The sequence below is a fragment of the Rattus rattus genome, chromosome 9 (assembly GCF_011064425.1).
Source record: "Rattus rattus isolate New Zealand chromosome 9, Rrattus_CSIRO_v1, whole genome shotgun sequence".
Taxonomy (NCBI): Eukaryota; Metazoa; Chordata; class Mammalia; order Rodentia; family Muridae; genus Rattus; species Rattus rattus.
Window position 1 is genome coordinate 67,375,222 of NC_046162.1, and position 20,214 is coordinate 67,395,435.

Here is a 20,214-nt window from a genome sequence, read left to right on the forward strand (position 1 = left end):
GTCACCGGGAAGCACAACAGGAGCTGACGTCAACCAATGCTTGGACAATGGCTGGCAAGAAGTGAGCTGAGCTGGGTTTCTGGTGGTTCCGTTCCGCTTTGGAATGAGTGGGTGGGCGGGGGCAGGGAGCCCCGTAGCGCAGATCCAAGCTTGAGTCTGTGTTGGAGTTTGGCTGGGCGGAAAGCCAAGCCCACAAGTGGATTTGCGTGCTGCTGAGACAGCAACAGAGATTATGACCCGGAAAAAGAAAGCTCTTGAGGTGTTGGGAGAGATTGCAGGGGCTTGAGAGACTGGATGGGGGGGGAGTGAGGACTGTGGAGGACAGCTGGAGGCTTTGGTTTGGGACATACACACACACACCCCCAAAAAAAAAAAAGGTAGACCTACATCGTTAACGTGGATAGGGGTCAACTCCCACCGAGGAGGACACAGAGCGTCCCCCAGGAATTGTATGGGGCCAAGTAACAGCAGTTTTGACAAAAGAAGAGCACAAAGATTCAAAGGGAAAACTTGAAATCAGGGAGTCAAGAAAATGGCTCAGCAGATAAAGGTGCTTGCCTCGAAGTCTAAGGATCTGAGTTCGATTCCTGGGACAGACATGGTAGGAGGAGAGACCAGATCTTCCACACAAATTGGCCTCTGGCCTCCATACGTGTGCTTGCACACCAACATACATATAGACACATAAAATAAAACAAACCTTGAAACCACAAATTCATAGCCCTGGCCGTTAGCACCGAAGCACTCCCAGCCGCTCTTGACTTGATGACTACACTCCAGGGACTCCGTCCTGGTCCACATAGGACTAGGCAGAAGACTTTGAAGAGCTACTCTTATCCACAGACCCAAGGGTCTAGGAAGCCTAACATCAGGCAGATACCAATTGGTGGACCCCAATTTTCTCAGCTATCAGACCAGGTTAAAGCTTAGGTTCACCCCACCCCCAACCCCCCAGACTCTTGGCTCTGGGGCCTAAAGCGCGGCTTACTGAAGAACACACCACCTCCTGGATGGTTCACAGACAGAAAAGGCTCTGCTTCCAAGAAGCAGTCCAGTTGCCCCAGCCCCCCGGTGACGCTGATGTCCTGTTCCATCTTTCCCACTCAGTGTCTCTCTGCCTCTCAGGCCAAGTCTGGGCACTGGATGGAGAGAGCTGGCCTTTCTCGCATGTTGCCAAACAGAGCAGTAACAACCATCACCGTGGGCTCCCTACATGACGTCCTCCATCTCAATGGGTAGTCACCAAACAAAGAGATGACCGCCTAAGTCCCTCGGTGCACCCCACGGCCGGCAGGCTCCCTACCTGAACCCTCCACCTATAACCCCAAATCTAAGCTAAGGGGCTTCTTTCCATCCTTTGAATAGAGCCTTAACCTATCAAGTCCTCTGTGAGGGAGCCGGACAGGTTGCTTCACAGCTGCCAGCAACCCGCTTCTGGTCCAGAAACCTGAAGTGGGCGTCCCTAAGCGCACGGTGCTCAGTCAGTTTGTCTCTTCGTGCCCTTCCTACCCTTCATTGCACATGCTAGCCCTGGACGGTGAGAACCGAACATCCCTGCCCAATTCTGGAATAGGTACGTCCGGGGTGTGGCTGTCCTTGGAGAGCAGCCTCAGGGGTGACCGCCATCGAAGTCCCTGGAGGGCAGCCCTGGAACAGCGCTCCCGGCTCCAGCCACCAGTAGCTGCACGACGGCCTTTCGCGGGGCCGCCCTAGTGACGCTCCGTCTCTGGAGTTACGGCGACCTCAGGCCTGGCGAAGACACAGGGGGGAGCTGCAGGACCCGGAGGCGCGCTACGGCCGGCCCGTGAGCAGGGCGGGGCAGATCAGGGCGGCCGCCTCCGCGCGTCCCACAGGGACCATCCTCTCCGCTCCGGGCCTCAGTGCGCAGGGCGGGAGACGGGGCGCACCCCGGCCAGGCTGGCATGGACCTCCCGCGCCGCTGGCTCTTTCGAATGTTGCTGCTCGTCGCCACCAGCTCTGGGATTCTCTTCATGCTGTACTCCTCGGCGGGGCAGGGGTCCCCGGAGACCCAGGTTCCCGCCAGGTAAGCGCTGCGGGGCGCTGCGCCCAGGGCGCGGGGAGGGCACGCGCGCTCCCAGCTCTCCGGACGCCCGCGGACACGGTGGAGTGACTCGCAGCGGCGACACGCCTTTTGCCACCTTAATCTCGTGCTGCCTCTGGAACTCTGGGCCTTTGCCCTGCCTGGAGCTCGCTGGCGACCCTGGAGTCTTTGGTGAATTTTGCCCAGGCCTAATTGGGAGGCTTCCTGTTACCACTTTCTTCCTGGATCCACTTTTAGAGTAGGGACTCAAGTCCCCTGTTTTCCAACTTTATCCTACTCTTCAGGTGGCCAAACTCCTGCTCCGCTCACTCCAGGCTCTGAGCTCCGGCCTACTTGCATCTGGCTCCCTTTTATCTTTGTTTATTATTTGAGTAGTTACTTTGCTAAGCTGCATCTGGGTATGGCCCTGGGGGAAGGCGAGCTCCATCTGGAACAGCACAGAACTGGTTCTGAGCCTTCCACCTGGCTGACTGAGGGAGCCTCCAAAGGGTTTCCGCTTTCTTTCGGAGAGGTAAACCAAACCATATCTGGGCTTGGGGGACCAGAAGAACGCACAGAGTAGCAGGCAGAGACCTCAGCAGCCTGCCCGAGTCCTCCTAGCACCTTTGCACACTCCTGAGCAAACCTTGCTGACATGAGACCAAAATGGGTATTTAGTGTCTGGCTGAAGGGCACACACATCAGATGCAAAACAACATATATACATATATAATACATATATACATGTGCATATATATACATATACATGCATGTATACACGCATATACATAATACACACAGACATATATAATCCCAACTATAGCCTGCTCAGTCTGTATGATGTTATTTGTACATATGTTTTCAGGGCTGACCACTTGGTATTGGCTAACCAGCTGGCGTGCCCTTTCCTGTCTCTCCCGCTCTCTCTCAGCGGAGTTGACTGTAGTTCTTTGTGAATGGGGTAAAAGCCCCGAGGTGCACTCTCTCCTCAGTGCACTCTGGCAAAACCTTTTTCCTTCTCAAGAGATCTCTTTCTTCCTTTCAGAATCTGACTTGGGGGCTGGGGATGGAGTTCAGCTGGTAGAGCGCTTGTCTTCCATGCATGAAGTCTTGGGGTTCGGTCCCCAGTACTAGAACTAAGACAACAACAACCTGACAAAATCTGCTATAAATCAAAAGCCCACCCTTTCCCTTGTTTATGATGGTGTTCCTTCGCTACAGTAAAGCCCGGGTGTGAGGGAGAAGGGGCTGGTGAGGGCTCAGCCTGGCTGTAGGCAGCAGGTAGGTAGTCCAGCAAGGTAGATGGCTTTCTGAGTATGGCCCGAGGCTGAGCGTCCTTCCTGTGAGCAGGACTGTGAATGACATCAGATAGGAGAATGGCTGAGCCTGGGGCACATTGCACCTTAGGGGGATCTAGTCCTCTATTCACAAGACTCTGGTTCCAGAGAATTCTCCCATCTGGGAACTTTTTGTAGCTCAGTGTTTTAAAATTAAACTTGTTCTTTGAAATTTCCATACATCATCAGGGCCGTGGTGAGAAGGCAGAGGCAGGCAGATCTCTGAGTTCCAGGCCAGCCTGGTCTGCAGAGTGAGCTCCAGGACAGCCAGGGCTACACGAAGAAGAAACCTTGTCTTGAAAAACCAAGGAATTTAAAAAAGAAAGAAAGAAAATTTTGTTCTTGTATATAATGTATTCTAATGACTTTCCCCTCCCCTCCCCCTCTTGTCTCCCACTCACTCCTACCAGTCCACCAGCACTCCTTTATTCTCTACAAGTAAGCCCCTTTGATTTTTTTTTTTTTTTTTTTTTGCTTCGTTTTATGAACTGCTGAGTTTCTTCGGGGATCTGCGTGGGCATGGGTGTGGAACTGTCTTTGGGAGCCTGCTGGGCTCACCAGTGGGGCCACAACTCAAGCGGGCTCAGGGCAGGCAGTGAGCTGCAACAGCTTTGGTTCAGGACGGCAGTGGCCATGACCTGCCGGAAGACAGTGTCTCACAGCACACCCCCTCCCCCATCACTGGACCCTTACACCCTTGCTGCCCAGGGTGCTGGAGTGTTCCTGTGACCTCCACACGACCTCCCTAGTGTCCGTCCATACACGCAGATGAATGAACCCATGCACACACAGCACACGTGTACACGCTCCGTGCTTACTTTTTAAGTTAGGCCGGATATATTTGGGCTTACTTTGTTCCTTTGTTGTGAGACAGTAAGTAGCTCAGAAAACTCAAACTGGCCTCAAACTTGCTTCATAGCTGAGGGTGGCCTTGAACTCGTGATCCTTCTGCTTCTGTCTCTAGAGCGTTAGAATTACAGCAGGTGCCACCATCTCTGATGGGCACCTTTGGTTTTATTAAAACATGTGTTTCTGTGCTTATTTCTAAGGCTGCAAAGTCTTCACAGAGGGGTACGGTGCCTACCTCCCTTTAAGGAGCCCTAGGCAGCAGGAAGAATATAGATTTCTGAGAGAGGGCTATGAAGTCACCAAACCCAGCGAAGCTGGGAAGTACCATGAGGCCTTGGGTGAGGGACCAGGGTTCTGGAGAGTCCCCATTCTCAATACCCCATGACAGTTTCCCTTTGGAGTCCCAAGGCCTGCTGCCTGACAAGAGTTACTACAGGGTGGGGGGAGGGTAGAAAAGCGAGCTTGGACTCCATCAGCACCTCAGGACCGGCAGGGCTCTACAGGGCCTCCTTAGAGGAGGGAGGAGCTATAGGATTATAGGGGTGGACATCTGGCTGGTGGAGGAGGGGCGGGGGGGGGGAGCGAGAAGGGATCATCCCATGTCCCTCCAGGATCTTACTAGAAACCTGGGAAACCAAAGGGTGGCATGGATCCCAGGCTCCACACTGGCTCAGCCAGCTCCGGACTAACAGGAGACCTTTGTTTCCCAGGCAAAACTGCAGGTCCCAAGTCCTCCGGGATGCTGCTGGGGTAATAAAGGAGTGGAGCATCTGGCCACCGTCCTCTGAACAGGCTCCCTCTGCTCTCCCCCTCTGCCCTGAGGTATCATAGTGCCCAGGACTTGTGAGCGTCCCTGTCCCTCTTGCATCCCTTTAGAAGAGACTGATAGAGAGATAGGAGATCCCTCGTCTTTCTCCCTTACGGACAATGGCTGGCATTTAGAAGGCCTTCTCACGTTGGGTAATTTAGCTGTACTCTTGGGCCCCTTCCAACAACCAGGTGATCCAGGTACTGTTGTACAGAGGCCAAAACCGAGATTCACACGCACCAGTGAACAGACTCCACTGGAGGAGCAAGACACCATGGCCTCTCAGTCCCAAGGACTGTTCCCCAGGCTTCTGTGCCACCCGCTCACCCTCCATTCAAACCTAAATAGTAGAGGGTGGCCTTGAACTCTTGATCCTTTTGCCCCCATCTCCTAAATAGTCAAGTTAAGGCATTTACTGCTACACTCACCCCTGGGGTTCTGGAAGGAGACCTCTCAGATACAATTTCCTGTTTTACGTTTTCATATTTTAACCACCCCACATTTCCTATAAACCCCACATTTCTGCCCCTTGCCGAGAGACTCACTTGGTCTCTTGGTTTCTGGGGCTGGCCAGAATGTGAGCACATCCAGAATGTGAATGTACATCCAAAGAGGGAGCCATGGTCCAGAACAAAGATCAAAGAAACATCTTGGGAACCCTGGTGTTTGGTCGGTCTCAAAGTTGAGGAGATCAGTCTAGAAGCTTCTAAGGTGCTGGGTGGACCCTCACTTTACCTCTGCCTTTCCCCACAGGAGCACCACGACGCCTAGAGCATTCTTTGAGCCCAAGGCACCGAATTCGGAAAACAGAAAGGTACAGTGATCTACCACTCTGGGGCAGTCTGAGCGTGTTCTAGCTGGGAGGGGAGGAGACGAGGAGAAAACAAACAAGACATTCCTGAGGCTTCTGGGTATGATCTGTTTGTACTTCCAGCCGCATAGAGGTAAACATCTTCTCAAGACATCTTAGATCCGACCACTAGTGTTTCTTGTAACCCAGCAGAAAATAGCGGGTAGATTAGTACCCCCGGGCTGTAGTCAGCTGGAACGTTCTCGGGAGTCTTGTGTCCTTATTTTAACTGTGTGTGTATGTGTGTGTGCACACGTGTGCGTTTGTGCGTGTATGTGTGTGTGAGTACACGTGTTACAGAGGATACAGGCAGCAGAACCCACAGGAGCTGGAGTTACAGGCAGTCATGGGTGGGTGCCGGGAACTGAACTCAGGTCTTCTGCAAGAGCAGTAAATGTCCTTCACCGCTGAGTCATCATCACTCGAGGACCTTTAAATTATCTCCCTTTTTAAAAATTAATCTTATTTTTGTTAATTTGCTAATATTTGCCCTTAGTAGTGTATATGTGCTTGCTTGTGTGTGTGCACATGCACCAGGTGTGTACAGATATACAAAAAAATGTAGGATCCACTAGAACTGGGATTACAGGCAGTTACCTGTCATCCAGAGGGGACTCGGGGAACCGTACCCTGGTCCTCTGTAAAAGCTGTAAAAGCAATACACTCGTACCCACCCAGCCATCATTCCAGCTCCTTAAAGCTGTATCTTTGTGTTGAATGGATTCTTTACTCTATTTCTCTAAAAACTACTTATAAGTCACAGTTTGCTCGCTCACTGAAGAGTAGTCACCATCTGGGAAACGCCCCGTGTTTGCTTCAAGGGTCTTAGGGACTCTGGTCCAATACCCTAAGCCGGATACCTGATGTGCCGTTTCTTTCTCAAGGTTCAGGAAAGCGGTAAATAGTGCTGAGCTATTCTACAGGGGAAACTGAGGCACAGAGCAGTTAGATGCTTTACCCAGACCCACTCAGCAGTAATCGGTGCCACCCGGATGAGAGTTCTGATCTGACCCCAGGACTGGCCGGATACTGGATAATATACAGCCTTCCCAGCTCCCCATACTGGTTGAACTGGGGAATGCTTGTTTCTTTTCTGGATTCAGTCAGGCTTCCGCACAGCTTTCAGTGCCTAGGAGACTGGACTTGGATGAGTTCACTGAGGTTTGGGTGGTTCAGGGAGAAAAGATGCCCTTGTGTTCAAGAGGTCAGTGATGATAGACCGGTCATTAGGAGACAGCACAAGTGGTTCCGGGCAGGTGATGAGGGAGAGCCGTATTCGGAACAGGTCCAGGGCACGTGGTAAGCAGCTGAAGAGGCTTTAGCTGTCTTGAGAGCTTGGGCCAGGCCAGTTTGAAATTTCCAACAGGTTTTCTGCTTGGTGCTAATTGATGTGTAGTCTCAGCTAGTTTAAAACAGACATCGGTAGTGACTTTTGAACACAGGTAGCAAGGCACTCTAAAATGGGGACAAGCCCATCTTAATGCATGAGGTAGGTACCTAGAGACCAAAGAAAGACAGGCAGACACACCTTGGGTTGCATAGAAGGTCTTTTATTGGGGAGTTATTGATGGAAAGGAAGCCACAAACTCCCACAGCGTGGATCAGAAAGAGGGATTTACTGATGGCTTAGACCAAGGACTTCCTCTGAGCTGGAGTGTGCCTGGTTTATCATCTGTTGGTGAGGACGGTGCAGGATAGCTAGATAAATGTACCAGACACACTGCACCACGCGGGACTATACAAAATCAGCTGTCTCCCTGTGTCAGGGATCACCCACTTGCATCGTCCCTTCTGATGCCAGGCAACCCCTTTCTGCCACTCTGCTGACCCTTACTGAGAGCTTACACCCACCCCGAGACGCCGCTGTCCACAAGCAAACCTCCAGTCTTCCCAAGGAAGGGTGTCATGGTTTAGGCCAAAGTCGTGTATTCCTCAGCTGTGGATCACAAGTGTGGCTTTCTAACATCCGTGTCTGCCTCTGGTTTAATGCACCACTGACAACGTTCTCAGCGTCACGCCCCTCATCCTCACGTCTCCCCCCACATGCGTTGTGGGTTGAATTGCATCCTCTCTGCACAGTGTGGGATGCTCATGTGTTGCTTGATAGCAGAAACCACTGTACGACCATTTCCTGCCCTGTCCTTTGATCAGGGGCTTAACAAAGAAGCTTATTCAGATGTAGCAGAGCCCAGTCTTACCCCCACATCCAGGCTGAGACTGGATACTTCGGAGCCGGCTAAAAACCCTACTTTCCTGCAGGGCCCTGAGTGCAGAAGTGAGGTCCTGTTTCCTGCGGCTCCCACAACTGGGGGCGCAGGCCAGGTGACTTAAAACAACAGTTTGGGACTGTGAGGGGATTCTGCTTTCTCCCTGCCACCGCCACCCCCCAAAGTTTGGTCTCCAGTACCTTTATCAGATAGCTCACTCCTAACCTCCTGGAACTCCAACTCCAGGGGTGATTTGAGGCCTGTAGCTGTCTGTGGGACCACGGCTCTAGGATGTGAAAACACATGCAAATATACCATTAGCAAAAGAACAAACAAAGCCAAGCAAACCAAAACAAAACAACCCCCACCACCACCACTAGAAATCAACTCTCCACTGGTTCTGAAAGCCAGAGGACACACCAGGGGACCTTACATTCAGAGGTTCTCAAACCGCCCTAGTCTGCTTCTATCTTTGGCTTGGCTTGGTATCACTCCATCTCCACACAGGAGCCTGGGTAGTAGATTTAGGGCTAGCCTATGCCCCTAAGGCCTTATTCTCGTGGCATCCACAAATATCTTATTTCCACACAAGGTAGATGTACTAGGTTTTCCGTGGATGTGACAGACTGTTGAGAGAACAACCTCAAAGGAAGAAAAGTTACATTGGCTCGCGGTTTCGTGGGCACTTAGATAGGTTGTTTCTAAAGGCAAAGCATCATGGGAGATGGCAGATGACAGAGCCAGTTGTATCGTGGCAGCCAGTAAGCATGGTAGGAGGACACAAGGGGACCCTGGGACAAGATAGATCCCCCGAAACGTGTAGTGACCAACGTCCTCCAGCAAGGCCTCGACTGAGAAGTTTCCACCATCTCCCGATGATGTCATCAAATTTTTATCATTAGTTTTAGTAGTATTGGTGTCTTGAGACATGGTCTCTCTATGTAGCCCTGGCTATCCTAGAATTCCATATTTAGACTAGGCTAGCCTAAAACTGGCAGAGATCCTCCTGGCCTCTGCTTCCGGAATGTTGGGATTAAAGATCTGTGTCACCATGCCGGGCTGCCATCAAACTATTAGTGCGTGCGTCTGCGGGGTTAACCGATAAAGGACAGAGCTCTTGTGGTCCAAATGCTCTCGGTGGTTGGCTCCACCAACTGGGGACAAAGTTATCCGAATGGCACATCAGGCCATGTTGTTTAAGGTTCTCACAGGAAGCCAGGGGATGGCGGGCAGCTGTAACCCTAATCCTTCCCAGCAGGAGGTAGGACTGGGATCGGACAATCCCCTACCAGGCTTGAATCCACTGATTCACTGGTTGCAGAGAACCCAAAGTTTGCCTACGTGGATGTGAAGGAATATGAAGCCAGATCTGCTGATGCAAGGAAGGGCTGGCTGACCAGGCTAAATCCAGAACGTTCCCTGTCCCTATCAGGCTGCTGGGTCACGGGCAATCTCAGCAGAAAGATTCAGAGATGGCCCCATCTAGAGGGATGAGGGAAACTCACCCTCCTGAACTCTCCAGTGAGGTCTGTAGGCTCCCAGGGAGATACACTCTCGGCCCATACCTATGGGTTTAGCCCTCTCCTCTTCCTCCTTCCCAGAGCCGATCCTGCCAACACTCGCTATCCCTGGCCATTCAGAAGGACCATCGCTTCCGGGGCCTGTTTGACCTCTCCACCCCAGTGCTTCTGTGGGATGGCCTCTTCACTCAAGAGCTGTGGGATAATCTGAGTCAGCACAAAGTCCCCTACGGATGGCAGGGGCTCTCCCGTAAAGGTAACCTGCTACCTGTTGCCTCTCCCCTACCTTCTCCCTCAGCCAGCCCCTTCTTCCCACTGTGGGTCCTTCTGTATCCCAACCCTGGCTGCCTTCACAGTATCACTGGAAAGCCTTGTGGGCTCTTCCGTGCATGACCCCTGCCTTCCCTTTCCTCCTTCATCCAAGCAGCCAGGACTAAGTTGGGATTCCCTCGCTCAGTCACCCTCACTCCCTCGGGGTCTCCCTAGCATGGGGAATGACCAGTGTTGAGTGGTAGTCTGACATCAGAGGTTTAAGGGCCTTCGTGATACCACTGTAGCCGCTGACATCAACCACCACCGTCGGGCCCACCCCCATGCCTTGAATTCTTTTCTTTTGGAGTGTACCCAGTCCTAGAAAACCAGTTATTCTAGATATTCAAGCCTCCTAAGCTTCCCGCAACCTTTCTCTATCCCCACTACACACATGCACTGCCCACATTGTCCCTGTGCTCCCTAGGACTGTCTCCGTAACACAGGTCCCAAGCCAAGGGACGGCTTGCTCCTCATGGCTCCCCCTTGCCCACAGTCATTGCCTCTACCCTGACACTTCTGAAGGACCCGGAGAGCGCAGAGCTGTTTGGTGCTTCCGGGAAACTACCCCTGAGCTGTATCAGCTGTGCCGTGGTGGGTAATGGAGGAATTCTGAATGGGTCCCGGCAGGGTCAGAAAATCGATGCGCACGACTATGTCTTCAGGTAATGAGGACAGGGGCCGGGGAGCTGGGTGGTCAGCCCTCATTCTGCTAGCCCTGAGGGAACATCTGCCCAGAGACCGGGGCCAAGGTGGCTGCCAGCCCAAGGCGGCTCAGCAGTTAGGATGGTCAACCTGTGGGTCGTGACCCCTTGGGGCAGGGGGTCAAAGAGCCTTGTCACAGGAGTCACCTAAGACTATCGGAGAACACAGATATTAGTGTTACGATTCATAAGAGTGACAAAATTACAGTCAGGAAGTAGTGGTGAAAATTTTACGGTGGGGGGGGGTCCCCACGGCATGAGGGAGCCGCATTAAAGCGTCAACACATCAGGAAGGTTGAGAGCTGCTGGTCTAAGCCAGGTACCAGCCAATCCTGAAGTCAGAACGCAGGTGCTCTGTGTAAAGAGAGCATCCCTTAAGGACCCAAGAGGTGAAGATCAGGCTAGACCCCCAAACAGATATTCTCATGGGCAAGGGGGCAGTACAAACCAGAGGGATGGGGACTAGTGACACAGGGCCGTGGAGGTGGAAGTCAGCCAGCCAGTGTGGTGTTCCCACAAAGACACTGATAGGTTTCTGCTGGGGCCAGACTCAATGGCGCCATAACCAAAGGCTTTGAGCTCGACGTGGGCACTAAGACCTCCTTCTACGGTTTCACCGTGAACACCATGAAGAACTCGCTCATCTCCTACTCCAAACTGGGCTTCACCTCTGTGCCGCAAGGGCAGGTGAGGCCAGCAATGGATGAACCATGGTGGCTGACGGTGGTGGGCACTGTCTTCTTAGGAACCCTTGTATGAGGAGGGCTTTGGGGTTCACAGACTCTGTCCAGTGGATGGCTGGGTAGCGTTAAGATCTTGGCCACCATCTGGGTGGCCAAAGGCACACTCCTTCCATCCCAGTATGCCCAAGGCAGAGGCAGGCAGATCTTTGTGAGTCTAAGACCATCCTGATCTACATAGTGAGTTCTGGGATATCCAGGGCTACATAGAGAGACCTTGACTCAAAAACAAAACAAAAACCAAAAAATAAAGGAAGAAAAGAAGAAGGAAGGAAGGGAGGAAGGAAGAAAGGAAGGAAGAAAGGAAGGAAGGGAGGAAGGAAGGAAGGAAGGAAAAGAAAAAGTAGAAAGATCTTGGCCACCTGAGGTAGACAGTATAACCAAAGGCAGGCAGATCTGCTGGACACTTCCCTGTTCTTTCTATTGGCTCGGGGCTGCCTCTGAGGCATGGGAATCCCAGAAGGGGTTAATATTTACTGAATATAAACGGGCACTCTGTGAACCCCACTTCACTGGGGAGGAGACTGAAGCCTCAGTATCCTTCTGGAGGCAAGTCAGCAGACAGCCCAAGGTTCAAACCTAGAGTGCCCACCTCAGAGTTGCTTATCTACTCACAGCTCGAGGGCATTTATCGGGTACCTCCTCTGTTCAGGGTTATAGAGCATGGAGTGTTAGAGGGCAGGGAGCTAAGTATCACTGTCAGTGCCTGTGAAATCATCATCTCTGTTTTCCGGTGGCAGAGTTAAGGGCAAGTGAGAGGTTTGCCAAGCAGGGTACTCTGCACCATTAGTCACAGCACTTAGAGGGCAGGGGCAAGTAGATCTGTGTGATTTTTGAGGCCAGCCTGATCTACGTAGCAAGATCCAGGTCAGCCAGGTCTATACAATAAGACTGTCAGAGAGGAGTGCAGGGGGTGTTGGGAACATGTCCAAAGCATTCAATTGGAATTACTCAGATGTAGGCCCTCTGGAGATGTTTCCATGCCCCCAGACTACCCCCAAAGACTGATATGGGTCCTCTTGAACCCTCACCAGAGCTTCGTGTAGGAAACTGAGGCACAGAGGCTGAGTCCCACATGCCAGAGCCAGCCTTGAAACTCTCTGCCCTGCATCTTCCCTCCACACTCACTGGCCGTAATACATACTTTCTGCCCTGATCTCTCTGGGTGCCACATTCAGAGTGAGAGAGATCTCCGTAAGGGCCTAGAAAGGGATGGGCCATGTTTCTAGACGTGTCTACCTCTGCTCAGGACATTCAGAACTGTCCTCGGCATAAACTGAGTTGCCACTGTGGAAGCTTTTAGTTTGTGAGAGACCAGAAACACAGTCATGGCGTCTCTGTGGGAGTACGTCGACCCGTTTTATCATCCCAAGTCAGTGTCAGGAATTTGGGAGTGGCCTAGGGATTGGTCCTCTCAAGCCCTCTCCAGCAGTAAACTGCTTTCCTCCAAAAGCGGGGAGGGAGTGGGGTGTCACAGGAAAGCCAGGCCTTCCACCTGGGCTCTTCTGGAAATCCCTCAAGAGTCCTCACGACAAGACCCTTCCCCAGATTGAGCAATCCAGGTGGAGCAAGGGAACCATGAACTTCTTATGACTGAGTCTTCAAGACCGAGTGTATTTTGCCTGAGGATCCAAAATGCTGGAGTCATCTGACATCCAGGAAGTGGGGAGGAGGACTCGGCACCCTCTGTTCTCAACTCTCTGGACTGAGCCTAGGGAGCCAGTGTTCCTGGCTCCTGGGCAGGATGCCTACCTACCAGGATCAGTGATGTGGATACCAGGCCGAGCTCTGTTTCCAGAGCTGCGCGTTCAGTGTCTGGTGCCTTAGAAACTTGTCTGTGCGTCTGTCTGTGTACCATATGCATACTTGACACTCGCAGAGGCCAAAGGACTTTGGATTGTCATGGAGCTATGAACCACCGTATGGGTGCTGGGAGCCCAATCCAGGTCTCAGGGAGAGCATCAAGTGCTCACAACCACTGAGCCAGCTCTCTGGCCATCTATATTCTAGTTTTAGACTCTGGTAGGAGGATCGGGGGCAAAAGGACCAGAGTTCCTTGGCTGTGTTGGGAGTTTTGGGACTAGCCTGAACTACATGAGTCCCTGTCTTAAAACAAATATCAAAAAACACAAGGAAAGTTTTTATGTGTTAGTCACGTGTCTAGCCAGTCCTCAAGGGAGTGGCAATCATGGGTCACCTCTTATGGGGAGGGACATTAAAGCTCTGTGAGCCTTTCAGTGAAACCACCCAGGAACCTCCCAGTGGGAACGCAGCTTGGTAAGGGACCCTTCACAAGCTTCAGTAGGGAGATGGGACAGAGGACTTTTCTCTGGAGTTGAAGGTGGCCTTGCATGATGCCCCTACAGGACCTGCGCTACATCTTCATCCCCTCAAGCATCCGGGATTACCTGATGCTGAGATCTGCCATTCTGGGTGTGCCTGTTCCAGAAGGACCAGATAAAGGGGACAGGTGAGCAAGCGGCTGACTGGACTGTGTGAGCCTGTGACATTTGGGGCCAGGGGACACATGAGCTATGTCCCCTTGTTCTGAGGACCCCTGGCTGGATGGAGCAGCTAATGATCAGAGGGTGTGTGATGGGAAAACTCTCCTCAGAATTCAGTAATCCCTAAATATTCAACATAACTTAGCACAGGGGATTATAATCTAGCTAATAGTGGGTGTCGTCTTCGGGGAGCCTCTGGGTGGAGTGGGCCATGGGAATCATGGGACTCTGTCCAGTGAATGAAGAGGTAATTCTTGGCTACCTGAAGTGTCACCATTAAAACTAAAGGCAGATTTGTCAGGTGGCTGGGGCCCATGCAGCCCTGGCCCCTCGACTGTAAGCTGCTGTCCTGCTGTCCTGCTAGACAGACAAGCAACAGGGCCGCTGGCCCACTTAACACAGGGCTCTGGAAACAGAGAGAGCTCGGCCTAGTATCCACATCACTGATCCTGGTAGGTCAGGAACACTGGCTCCCTAGGCTAGGTCCAGAGAGTTGAGAACAGAGGGTGCCGAGTCCTCCTCCCCACTTCCTGGATGTCAGATGACTCCAGCTTTTTGGATCCTCAACTGAGCCCTTGCCTGAACTCCTCTTAGTGTCTTGTGCCTTGGAAACTTAAGCCACTGCCCTGGCCAGAAAACCAAACCCCTCTCATGGTTCTTGGGACCTAATGACCCATTCTCTCAAAGGGCAGCTTTGGAGGAGCTCTTAATGGGTGATAGGACAGAACCCAGGCTAGCCCCTGCTGGGTGCCCCACCCCCACCCTGTGATTACCTAACAATTGTTCCCTAGCGTTGCTCTAGGTCATAAGGACTGAGGATGGGTTCTGTGATGTTTTGGGAATGCGACCTTGGGGAACTGCTTCAGAGTCCCGGGTGGACATAAGCCTCCCTAACACCAATGAGCTCCCCCTCCCATACCCCTAATCCGTCCCCAACCCAGTCCCCATCCCAGTCCCGATCTAACCACGCTGATAATCAGCAGCTCCCCCTAAGCTCTGGAGGCTCAGCCCCTTCCCCTTCCCCCACCCGGGGGGCTTCCCGCCCAACCTCTCACAACCCTACCCCAGCTGCCTCTCAGCCTTCCTCCCGAGCTTCCTCCCAGTCTCCGAGTCCCCATGTCCAGCATGTGCCCAGAGGGTCTGCTCAGGTTCCTACCCCTCCAGCCTCCAAATCTCCCTCCCAGACTGGTCTAAAATCCCTCTCTCGAAACCCTTCCCTGACACCCTCGGTGACCGTTACCAGGTCCCCTTCCCATAGCCCTGCCGCCTCAGCCTCCTACATCGGGCCTGCCATTGGTCCCATTCGTTCCATCCCTTCCTACATCGCCCCCTATGTGCCACGTTTCATGAAAGAGCCACCCTATTTCCAGCCCCCTACAGCACCTCTTCCACAAAATCGGTGCTTCCCCTGCCCCTTCCCATGCCAGGCCCAGCAAACCAGGCAGCCACCACCACCACCTCCCGACTCTCTCTACTTCCCCCTCCTGCCACCTCCCCCCCACGTTCCCCAGTCCCAGTGCTCCTATCCCACACCCCCAGCCCTGTTCATACCCCCATCCTCCCTCTCCTACACTCCACCGACGGAGGTCCTGCTGAAGGGGAAGCCGCACGTCGTACCGTCGGTCCTACCAGCCACCTTCTATACCCCGTTCTCGCGCTTCTACTCCCAGCCCCGGCCCTATCGCTATCACAGGCGCTTAACACTACCCTCACTCTCCCTTCAATACGATGGTGCTGGGCGCTCTGTCCATTTCTATCGTGGGACCTAGGCCTCACATCTATTTTGGACCGGAAACCTCTGCCAGTAAATTCAAGCTCCTGCATCCGGACTTCATCGGCTACCTGACAGGAAGGTATGGGGGATGCGTGGGGATGGAGTGGGAGATGGGGAACCAACATCCCCTCTTTTCCCTTTTTTAATGGACCCCACACATCCAGGGTGCTGGGCCAGCTTCACTATACGCAGAGACAGAACCTGTACTGAGCTCCCACTGAAAGCCTGTGGTTTCATTCACTGTCTGCTTTCCCATCTTGACGGAGGTGGTAATAGGGGGGACAGGTTCAGCACAAGATAAACAAGGAAGCTTCACAAAGCCAGAAGATGCACAGCGGTGTTGGGTGTTAAAAATCAACCCCCCATCAAAAGTCACTGGCGGAAGAACCAAGGGGAAGAGACACCTTCTCTTGCTCCCTTGGCTTCCATGCCTCTCTCCTTGTTCATGGTTCCCAGTACAGTACTTAGGGTGGGTGATTTGGTTCTGTCAGGACATATTTTGGTTGTCATGGACAGCATGACATTAGTAGGTGAAGGCAAGGATCTGCCAAACGTCCTCCAGTGCGCAGGTCCAGCAGTGATGCCCAATGCTAGCCATCTCACAGTAGAGAACCTAGCCTACATCACAAAGGCCAACGCCTCAGAAGAAAGTGGTCCGGGCAGTAGCGGGAGGGAGGCCAGCAGAAGCCCCGTGAGCTTGAGTGCCAAATCCAGGTCGAGGTCAGGACCATCACACCCATGAGCCCAGAGCTAGGATCTGGGTGTGCTCCCTGATCATCCGCGATTCCTACTGGCCACGGGGGATGGGGGAGAGAGGGTGGGGAGAAGCTTCGGTCTCAGGTTAGAGAGGCAATCTCTGTGTGTCCAAGCATTGAAGATACCATGGTAGAAGACAGCAGTTGTGGGTTGGGAGATGGGGAGTCGCTCAGCCAAACGTTCACACTTAGGCGTCCCCTTGTGGTTTCTCTAAAGAGAACTGGTTGGGGTAGAAGGGCCCAGTTCTAAACTATTCCTGCCTGTTTGAGTGGATAGCATGGTCTAAAGACTCAACACTTGAGTGTCTTCTTCGGGTCTTTAAACCTTTGTGGGGAGGTCTGGGTGTGGTGGCGCACTCTTCATCCCAGTACTGGGGAAGCAGAGGCAGGTGGATCTCCGAGTTCAAGGTCAGCCTGGTCTACAAAGCGAGTCCCAGGACAACCAATAGAGAAACTATATCTTGGGGGGTTGGGGAGACCAACAAATAACACCCCTCCCCCACACAAAAAAACTTTGGAGGCCCAAAAGACATGGAAGAAAAGACATGGAGAGAAAGACATGGGGCTGGAGAGATGGCTCAGCGGATAAGAGCACTGACTGCTCTTCCAGAGGTCCTGAGTTCAAATCCCAGCAACCACATGGTGGCTCACAACCATCTGTAATGGGATCTGATGCCCTTCTGGTGTGTCTGAAGACAGCGACAGTGTACTTACATTAAAAATAAAAATAGGGTTGGGGATTTAGTTCAGTGGTAGAGCGCTTGCCTAGCAACCGCAAGGCCCTGGGTTCGGTCCCCAGCACCAAAAAAAAAAAAAAAAAAGAAAAGAAAAAGAAAAAGGAATCTTTAATATGGATGCCTTCAGGTCTTGGACCAAGCTATTATGCCAGTCTTCCTTTAAAAAAAAAAAAAGAAAAAAGAAAAGACACGGAAGCCGCAGCCTGTGGAGGTTAGGTTATGTAGCATTCACCAGGCTAACTGACCTTTTTGAGCTTGTGGGATTGCTGTCTGCCTCCTCTCACCACAGGGCAGTTGGGATTGCAGGTACATGCTGCTACACCCTGTTTCCCCTGGGTTCTGGGCATCCACTGGGTGGTCACGCTCTGTGATAAGGGCTGTTATGAACTCTCTCAAGCCCCTTCTCGGGTTTTACCCTTTCTGATCCCCTCGCAGGTTTCTGAAATCCAAGTTGATCAACACACGTTTTGGAGACATGTACATGCCTAGCACAGGAGCGCTCATATTGCTGACAGCCCTGCACGCCTGTGACCAGGTAGGGGGCCGTCAACAGAACTCCCTGCGGCCTGTTAACCAGGAGGGTGGGTTCTGGGTCAGCCCAGCCTCGGCTCCCACGCCTTCCCTTCCTCCTTCCCTCCTTTGTGGTGTTTAAGGAGTCACTGGCCAAACAAATCTTCTAAAAGCCAACTCTCAGAACTGGCTGGGGACATCCCAGAGCTGGCCTGAGACACCAGGTTCAGCCTTCCACATCAAAAAATTTGAAACTGGTAAAAGGTTCCTGGTAGGTTCTTGTCCGGTGCCGTGCAAGGGGGCAGAGGCAGGCTGAGTGAGTTTTCAAAGGCAAGCGTTGGAATGCAAATGAGGCAAACATGAGGGCCTAGGTTCAAGCCTCAGGACCTTAAGAAAAAATAAAAAGGCTGTGGTGTGGTCCCTGTAAAGGCGTGAGGTGGGTGGAGGTTAGACACCACCCAGGTCCTGGACATTTCAGCTACTCTAATGCAGAGGTCTCTTGACTGTTGTCATGGTAGCCCTGGTTGACGGCTGAGTCACACTTAAGTTCCAAACCCGGCTCTTACTAACTACTGACTACACCACACCTCTGGTTGCAAGGGGTTAGGTTAGGACTCACCTTTGAGAATGTGTACCAAGGGCACAGGGCCTGTGTGGAGCTCTCTATGTGCACCCCCCATCTTTACAAGGGGACCTGCTTGGGGACAGGCACACTCTTTATCTCAAGTCAATGAACACTAACTGTGGCTGTCCTCGCCTAGGTTAGTGCCTACGGATTCATCACTAACAACTACCAGAAGTACTCAGACCACTATTTCGAACGAGAGAAGAAACCACTGATATTCTACGCAAACCATGATCTGTCCCTGGAAGCTGCGCTATGGCGAGATCTGCACAACGCCGGCATCCTCTGGCTGTACCAACGCTGACCCCAAAGTGTCCGATGTCTGTGCTTCAAAAGCACTTTTCCTGACCTTTCAACCTTTGGAAGAAGCAAGACTCCCCTTGGCCCTCCGCTTCCCAACAGAGGGTATTGAGACAAGACCCATCCCAATACCAGAGCCTGTTCAATGCACGACACCGTCACGCGACAAGACAGCTCTTCCAAGTCTTAGCCAAGGGAAGGCAGACTGCTTTGTAGGATCTGTTGTAAACAGATCATAAACCCTCCCCATATGAGACAGTGACCCTCACCAGCAAAGAGGCAGGCACATTTCAGAGCTAAGTAGTTCAAAGCCAGCACCTGGTCTGGAGCGACTAGGAACATTAATGGAACCCCTCAGTGGTATCCAGTGACCAGTGGAACAGACACCCGCCCCAGCTGAAACCAATGGCAGGTTGCGCCCCAGCTGAAACCAATGGCAGGTTGCATCCCAAATGCCAAAGCCATTCAACCTAGGACACATTACGCGTTTCTAAGAACATGACCCTCCTGCCCCCCCACCCAACCTCCGAGAGAGGATGAGAACCAGAGGCAGAATGTAGTTTGAGGGTAGATAATAGGGTAAGTGATGGATGACCATTTTGTCTTTTGTGTGTGTTGGTAGAGTAGAAGACACAAACTGCAAGGTGGTATGTCTGGTGGGAAGGGCTGTGGTGGCACTCAGGACAGACTTGGTGGCTCATGCACCAAGACCCAAGGCTATGAGCACCTAGCACCACAGCTGGGAGGTTGTGGCATCTGACCACCTTGCGCATAAGTCGTCTCCGCTGAGAAGTGCTGCTGGAGCGGTCCTTGTCACCAACAGGAAACTAGTGACAGGCCCTCACCTCACAGCTTCAATAAACAGCACCTGATGCAGTCCAATGAGCCTTTCAAAGCCATTTTCAGTCTCATCCAACCAAAACACCATACAGCCCCGAAACTGTAAGGCTGGGGTTGGGGTGGCTACCTCTAGGGACTGCTGGCCAGATAGATACCTCAAAACAGCACCGTCACACTGGCCAATTCCCCAAGGCTGAGAACTGACCGTTGGTTCTATGGTTTAGGGAAACTGCTGACCTAAACACCCCAGTGCGGCTGGGAGTGGTGGTGGGGGATCCTTTATTCCCAGCAGGGGGCGGGGCAGACCAGGCCAGCCTCAGGCATCTAACAGTCTAACCACGTAGGCAGCCACCCTAACCCCAATGGAGGAGGCTGAGAGACCCGGTCTGGGGTTAGTTATCTGGGGAGGCACAACTTCTTGCTGCAGTTGAGCGGTTGTACTCCATCGACAGCTGTCAGTTTGGCGGACTACCAGTCCCTTCCTGCCCTCACACAACTGACAGCACTGTCCTGGCAACTCACATCCCAGTACCCTCAGATCACAGCACACTCCCCACCCAATGTGCAGTTGCATTAGCAGTCCTTGCCAATGTTCCATTTGGTAGATATACATATATAGCATATAGCTATCACACGCCCGGTACCTATGATGTCTGCAAAAGGGTATAGGATCCTTAGGACCACCGTTACCGATGGTCGGGAGCACCACGTGGGTACTGGGAATTGAAGCCAGGTGTTCTGGAAGAAACCTGTGCCCTCCAGTCCATCACCACTGGATGGTTGAGGTGTTAGTCAATGTTAACC

General features: G+C 52.5%; 2 protein-coding genes across 2 annotated transcripts; both read left to right on the forward strand.

Moving 5' to 3' along the window:
* Positions 1-1,716: 1,716 nt before the first annotated feature.
* On the forward strand, positions 1,717-18,689 carry St6galnac2 (ST6 N-acetylgalactosaminide alpha-2,6-sialyltransferase 2). Its single transcript, XM_032913388.1, has 9 exons — positions 1,717-2,044; positions 5,789-5,849; positions 9,694-9,868; positions 10,418-10,586; positions 11,174-11,312; positions 13,732-13,835; positions 15,639-15,722; positions 17,571-17,670; positions 18,407-18,689. The coding sequence occupies exons 1-9, from the start codon at positions 1,923-1,925 to the stop codon at positions 18,572-18,574; spliced, it is 1,122 nt and encodes a 373-aa protein (XP_032769279.1). The 5' UTR covers positions 1,717-1,922; the 3' UTR covers positions 18,575-18,689.
* Positions 13,964-15,638, forward strand: LOC116909717 (pollen-specific leucine-rich repeat extensin-like protein 2). Its single transcript, XM_032913389.1, has one exon. It carries the CDS (start codon positions 14,769-14,771, stop codon positions 15,636-15,638), a length of 870 nt encoding a protein of 289 aa, XP_032769280.1. The 5' UTR covers positions 13,964-14,768.
* Positions 18,690-20,214: the final 1,525 nt, after the last annotated feature.